The sequence below is a fragment of the Aptenodytes forsteri genome, unplaced genomic scaffold (assembly GCF_000699145.1).
Source record: "Aptenodytes forsteri isolate BGI_AS27 unplaced genomic scaffold, ASM69914v1 Scaffold426, whole genome shotgun sequence".
Lineage (NCBI taxonomy): Eukaryota > Metazoa > Chordata > Aves > Sphenisciformes > Spheniscidae > Aptenodytes > Aptenodytes forsteri.
Window position 1 is genome coordinate 943614 of NW_008794010.1, and position 7280 is coordinate 950893.

The following is a 7280-nucleotide window of genomic DNA, read 5'->3' on the forward strand; positions in this document are numbered from 1 at the left end:
CTTCCTTCTTCTTCCCCCAGCTTTATATACTGAGCATGACGTCACATGGTATGGAATATCCCTTTGGCCAGTTGGGATCAGCTGTCCTGGCTGTGCCCCCTCCCAGCTTCTTGTGCACCTCCAGCCTTCTCAGTTGGTAGAGCATGGGAAGCTGAAAAGTCCTTGACTAGTGTAAACACTACCTAGCAACAACTAAAACATCGGTGTGTTATCAACATTGTTCTCACCCTAAATCCAAAACACAGCACTGTACCAGCTACTAGGAAGGAAATTAACTCTATCCCTGCCGAAACCAGGACAAGAACATACAGTCAAACTTTCATTAAACACTGCTTCAAAGAATGAGCATGCTCTCTGAAGAGTCTGTTTTAGCGTATACCTAAATGGTGGTTTAACCTTTCAAGAACCATTTTCTACCAGACAAACAATTTTACTAGTATCCTCTGTGGTGGTTTAACATATTGCTTGGAGTATTGCATGTGCAGAGAGAAATAGACTTATTTTTCCCGTTATGTAAAAGCGTCACAGAAGCTGTCCTGAGATGTGAAGTTTTCAGCTTATTTCTTAAAAAGTAAACTACCTTGTTCTCCTACATTTATGCTAATGCACCTAAGTCATATTCTGACACGTCATCGTTGGAGATAGAGATATTAAGGGCAAAACTGCACTGCCAGAAAAACTCAATGAAGAACATTCGGGTTGGAAGCAATGGTAGGTCTTATGCCCCAGAATTCTTGTGAAAACAGGAAACAGAATTGCTGGAAGTTGTATTCCATTATCATTGGAGAATTTTTTTGGGGACAATAATCCGATAACTGAATTGGCAATTAACATTTTAGAAATGAGTTAGTAATTATGCAGTTTGGTTCTTAAGAGGCTGATTTTATGTGTTAACAGTCCATTCATTATTCTAGTATTTGCCAACTATTTTTGTCCGTTCTCACAAATTAAATTTCATTTATTAAGTACTTGTTGGGTAATATTATATGATGATCTCTGTGTTTGTAGATGAAAGTATCAGAGTTTTTTTCCTCTGCATAGTGTTATTCATAATGAAAAAAAAAAATGTTTGATTTTTTTTTTTAACACACTGATACATGTTTAGCAGTTTAGTTTAAGGCAAGAATATAGAAAGAAATTGTATTTTTACTCTCAGCCTTTTTTTGTATCAACATTTGGACAATACCTACAGTATTTGTCTATGATAATACAACACTGCAAATGTTATCCAAATACATTTTTATGAAATTACTGATATTTTGATTTTTTTGTTTGTCATTGGGACATATCAGATCACTGAAAATCACTAATGTTTCTTTATAATCTTTAAACTATAGTTTCCTGTATTGATACAGCAGCTGCGTGCAGCCGCCAACTGGGATATGTAAGTAACAATTATTTTAAATTCATTTCTTCAACTGCAGTGCGGAATTATCACTGAATTTTATTAAAGATATTCCTTAACAGGGTATTTGAGGAGTGTTTTAGCCTGTCAGGCTGCTGTGGTACCTGACTGGCAGTATGACGGTGTATATAACATTGAATTTTTTCAGCATTGAATTAATATATTGCTATTTCACAGGGCCAAAGATTATAGAAAATCTCTAAAATTTTATCTAGAAGTTAAATAATTTAGTGTATCAAATAGTGTTACTTAAAATCACTGAATAAACCAACCCATACCATAATAGTAGTAAAATAACTATAATGGTAGCTTTTTTTTAAAGGCCTGTCAGAAATATTTCAATGTGATAGTGCCCTCTGCTGTTTGTTTCATAAATGCTGATTTTATTATTCTGATTTTTTCTTTAATGAAACATTTAAAACTGGTTTGCTGATACAGATCTAATTTCTGTTTTGTCAGCTATACTGAAAAGTTTAAAATGATCTATAGGGGTTTTCTGTGTTACAAGAAAACTGAACGTAAGCATGACTGATTAGTGAGACTATAACAAACTAATGAATCTTCATTCTTCAGTGCTAAAGGAAAGAAATGTCTTTGTGCATGAATTTATTGCTAAATTGAGCTGAAATACTGAAATAATTTGATGATACAAAGAAAATAGAAATAAGCCGTAAATAGCACTTCAAATATTTCCTGCCCTTAGCAATCTGTGTAAAATACAAACAAGACATAACTGTTTTTGTGATATTTTTGAAATAGTTTTTCTGCACCTACAAAAAATTTATTTGATATGCAGACGTGCCAAAGTTGCTCGAGTGATTGGTTTGCTGGCATTACACGCATCTGAACTTGGAGAAAATGTGCCTGTTTCTGAGGTAACTTTACTTTTTTTTTGGGGGGGGGGGGGGGGAGTTTTTGTTTTTGCTTTTACATTTTACAATTTATATCAGAAACTCTCACAGGGTTTTTTTTTTCTGAACCCTGCTTTATTTTTTTGTCATATGTGTAAAGGGGGATATAATTAGTTCAATTAATTAAATGTATAAACTTCTGAGTTTATTCTATGTAGTTGTGGTTCTGATCTTTACTAACCTGTGGCAGAACTACCCACCAATAGTAAAACTCTAGCCTTTTTCTCTGTTTTTCAGAAAATTAAGTAGTCAGTGTCATACTTTTGTGCATGTGTGTGTGTAACAAGAAGAAAGTGTTGACATATTTGGTTATCCTGAAATGTAATTATTGTAATTAGTATAAAAATTGTACAATTGATTCTTAGAAGTCCTTTTTTCAAAAAAGTATTGAGATGGGACTAGTTTGAGATTCCTCACAGTTCTTGAAGAATGTATGTAATGAAGGGCAAGTAATTTTCTTTGGAGAAGAAAAATTTTTTTAATCCTTTTTTCATTTTGCATGCTCAGTAGTTGACTTAAACAGAAGACTGATTAGACAAAGTGATCTTATTGTCCTTTTTTGCATGTGACACATTCACACAAATTGTGTAAACTTGACAGAATCTGCTATTTAATATCTGTTTAAAGTGTGAATGTGACATTATTTCTACTTCATGAGGTGAAGTTAGGATTTGAATGTAATGGGTGTTTGAATGTGAGAAACAACTGCTAAACACACATAGCAAATATGCCTCCATACTGTGCAGATCTGGCATGTAGGAACATGTAGTTATTGGTTAATAGCTGACTTTTTTAAAGTCCTTTTTAAATAAGGAAAGAGTCCTTATGGTTACAGTCATTGAAGTTTGGTCAAAGTCTTTCAATACTGGCAGTTGCATGTCAATTGAATTCCATGTCACAATTTAAGTGCACTGTTGTATGTAGCAGATTTTTCTGATATTTAACTTTCAAAAGTTCCAGTGAAAACACTCAAAAGTAATTTTGAGATGTCCATATAACTTTTGGCTTTAGGTGTTTGTTTAGGTGTTTAGCACTAATATATTCAGCGATAGTTTCCCTAGCTTCCCAGTTTACATCATAGAAAATACATATCCTAGTCTGCTTTGTGTATGTAAAAGCAATGGATTGAAGTAGTTTTACATTGAGCTATAATATTACTTTGTTCAAAACGTTTCCAGTTTTTTTCATATGAACATGAAATCATTCAAAAATGGAATTTAGCATTTAGAAATATGCATATACTTCAAAAAACAAGTTAAGTCTGAGACCAGTGACATTTAAACTGAAGGACTAAAAAGGAAAATTAATTTTCATTATCACTTTCTGGCCCCATTCTTACGTGACTTAAAATTAATTTTTTATATACATTAATTGGGAAAATAAGGATTTATTTTTTAAATTAACAAATCTGAGTTATAATACTATTCAAAAGGCATCTACTGTGCTTGCTGTAATGACATTAATTACAAGTTTTTTCTCCCAAAGTAGTATCTCTGAACTTTAAAAACATTTTAGAATGCTTACACAAAATTAGAATGCGGAAAAAATTTGAATACTAATATTTTCATGTCTTCAAATTTATTTTTGCATATGTAATCTAAAATCAAATGACTGTAGGCAGTACACAAAACTTGATAGTTCATTTATAGGAAAAGTAGGAAGGAGTCATTTAGGAATTTCTGACCTAGAGAGTCATGTTCCCCTCTGCTCCCCCCAAAGAAACTAGATGAACCTGTGAATTTGTTGAACATTCTTGTGGACTGTCAGCTATTGTATGTTGTGTGATGCTTAAAAAAAAAAAAACCCAACAAAACCAAACCTTTAAATGAGCATTATATACTGTATTAAAACATAATACTGTAATTTGTCCTCTTATATGAGCCAGCTGATGCTCCAGCTGAAGTTTCTTGGTGGCTGTTGTGATTTAGGAAATGTCAAAACCAAGCTGTAGCTAGTCAGAACAACATAATTTAAAATGACTTTCTGTGATGCAGCTCTTACAGACTGAAGATATATGAGTGATCTATCTATTGGTAGCTGTTTCTCTATTTTGTTTTCTCCTCCATTCCTAGTAACTTCTAATACTGTTTGCTTTTTTGACCCCTGTTAGACAGAGGTGATCTCTCTGTAGAACTATCGCCTATAGCCCCAAAATTTTGTTCCCAAGAGTGAAAAGTCAGTTCAGAGCTCATGAAGATGCGATTCTGGAATTATTTTTGCCCCCTATGTGTACCATGCTATGTACACCAAGATTTTTTTTCCAATTTTTATCACTCAGTCACAGCCCCTTTGCAGTTCTTTGTTACCTCATTATGCACTCATCCAGTTATTTGTGATTTCTTTTGTAATTTTAAAGTACCAGAGGACCTCATAGAGACTCGTGCAGGACACCACTGCTGGCCATTACATGTTAAAATCTGGCTCTTCATTTCTACCCCCTACTGTCTTTTACCCAGTTATACATTTATTTAAGGATAGTTCCTCTATCTTTGAGGTTGAATCTGCACCATTAACCTTTTTGTTGTTGTTGTTTAAAAGATTTGTTAAATAGTAGTAACATTAAGCCCTGAAGAAACAAAAAATTTAGGAAAGCAAAGAAGCCTCATCCTCATTTTACAGGCTAAAGTAAACTTTCACATACTGTATGCCAAAAGCCTTTAATTTGTTGGTTTTTGAAGAATTAATGGTTTCCCTTTTTTTTTTTTTTAAGTTTTTTTTCAGGTAAGTAAATTGGTGAAAGCACTTTGTTTGAATGTAACCACCAGAGGTCACTAAAACGCAAAATTAAAATGCAAGTAAACTACTATTTCATAGACTAGACAAAGATGGAACTGTGTACTATTTTTATTCTGCTGATGTATTCTAATATGTAAGTCATATTAGAAAAAAATCATAATAAATTAATATTTATACCTGTGAATTGACTTGCAGTTATCTATTTCCAGTTAAGTATTTTTTAGAAGAATACCGCATTGATTAGAAAAAATTAGACTGATCTTAGAATACAATGGGGAAATTGATCTCGTATATTTTTCTTCAAAACACATTCTTACATTGAAGATGAAGGCATTTTATGTGTAATTTCTTCTGTCTGGCATTTGCAATAAAAGTTGTTGATAGGTCACTTTTTTTTCTGATTTAGTAATATTTTTTTTTCCATGGAATTGCCCTTTACAAATCTGAAACATAATTTCCTCTTATTTATTCCTAGTTATCTTAGGAAAACACCTAAATGTTAAAAGTTTATCTTTGTATTTAGGTTTTTAAACTGGTTCTTAAGGAACTAGATTCTATGAAAAAAAGATTCTTTCTTTCCAGGATTCTTGGAAAGAAAAATCTGCTTATTCTTCATCTTAAAGAAAGAAAAATTCTTCCCAAATTAGGGAGGCTTGCTTCCATGTATGTCTAATTTGCCTTATTTGTTAAAAGAAGCTATTGTTCTTTCCTCTCTGTGAATAGATCGGGCCTTCTGCCTTCTTAGGCACAGCCACTCTGATGTGAAATTTCAGACTCAATCTTTTATTTTAGTAAGAGATGATGGACCAACTTTACAGAATGCCTCCATGCTGGGGAACAGTGTCCTTCTCTGTCTGGTAGGAGACCAGCTTCTTCCACCTATTAAATTGCTCCCTGCCTGTCCTTTTGGAGGCAAAAATCTAATCATTTCCTTACCTCTTTTAAATTTGCTGATTGGGAATATCGGTCTCACACTATGACATAAGCAGCTGTGTCTGGTTTTTTACAGACCTTGGTCCACTGCTCTACTGAGTGTTTAAAGGGCTCAGAGAACCTGCTACAGCCTTCACACTGCAAGTTTCTTTGCAGAGCCTTTGGCTTATGGAATTCCATGGCCAAATTAAAAAACTAAATATCCCATGGAAAATGACAGCATATTAGAATATTTCTTGTAATACTGAGCTTAGAATGGGATTCCTTTGTCAAAGCAATGGAATATCCTGATTTCTGTTTTCATCCAAATTGAAACTCCATATAATTTGAGCCTTTTTATTTCTGATTTTTTGAAGTACAATTTGATTGTTGTTTTCTACAGTTGCAAAGCAGCTGCATCGTTACAGGTGCAGTTTTATGACCTGTAAAATCATATGTAGACTCTAGCTAGTCTGATTGTATCTGCTTTGGTCTAGGTCTACAGTTTGTTGTCATTCAAATTCTTACAGAATGCCACTTTTAAGTCACGTTCCTAGCTTATCTCTCTGATAACTCCTGTTTCTAGGTCTATCCACATCTGCCCATATTGTAAGGAGATTCAAATAAAAATGGTTTGATTTGGCCATTTATTCCCAACCTATTTAGTTTTAATGTTGTTTTTATTGTAAGATAATTTTTTAAGTCTGCTCACAAATGATCATAATTTTAGTGTATCTTTGTTTCCTCCAAGGGCACTTTTCTTGTTTTGCCCTGATACCTCTTATGTGAACCCCCCTACCCCAAACCCCACCCCAATTAAAAAAAAAATAAATCTGTAGTCAGGAGACAGAAGCTTTAGCAGTGTGTGTGCATGGATACTTACACATGTGCACACACATGGATGTCTACTGTTTTGTAAAATGATTATTTTAAAACCTTAAAATTATCTTTCTGGCATAATCAGGGTTGTCACTTAATACTTTGGTAACAGTGAGAGGAAATTCCATTTAAGTTTTTTGAGTAACTTTTAGTAAACCTCTATAATAAATTTCTTCAATTTATTTTCAACAACCTGGTCCACTGCATATAACTTAGTTGCTGGGAGCACATGGGAGGAAAACAAATAAATAAAAGATCAACATTTCTCAGGTAAATTAGCCTCTGCTGGCAGAAATTTCTGGTGTGTTTGAGAAAAGTTCTTCCAAGTTAATAAACAGAAAATGTAAATATAATTAAAATAGCAACAATGAATCTGTCAAGCAGTGACAGATCTGAATCTGCCATTCAGTGACAATGGCAGGGGTGGGGTGGTGGGG

At 33.6% G+C, this 7280-nt stretch overlaps 1 protein-coding gene across 1 annotated transcript in view; it reads left to right on the top strand.

The window, feature by feature from the left end:
* Nucleotides 1-7280, top strand: part of ULK4 (unc-51 like kinase 4) — a 261157-nt gene that overhangs the window by 21881 nt on the left and 231996 nt on the right. The window contains exons 15-16 of the mRNA XM_009290482.2: nt 1338-1384; nt 2202-2280. Coding sequence (XP_009288757.2) covers nt 1338-1384; nt 2202-2280 — 126 coding nt within the window. The remainder of the gene's footprint in view (nt 1-1337; nt 1385-2201; nt 2281-7280) is intronic.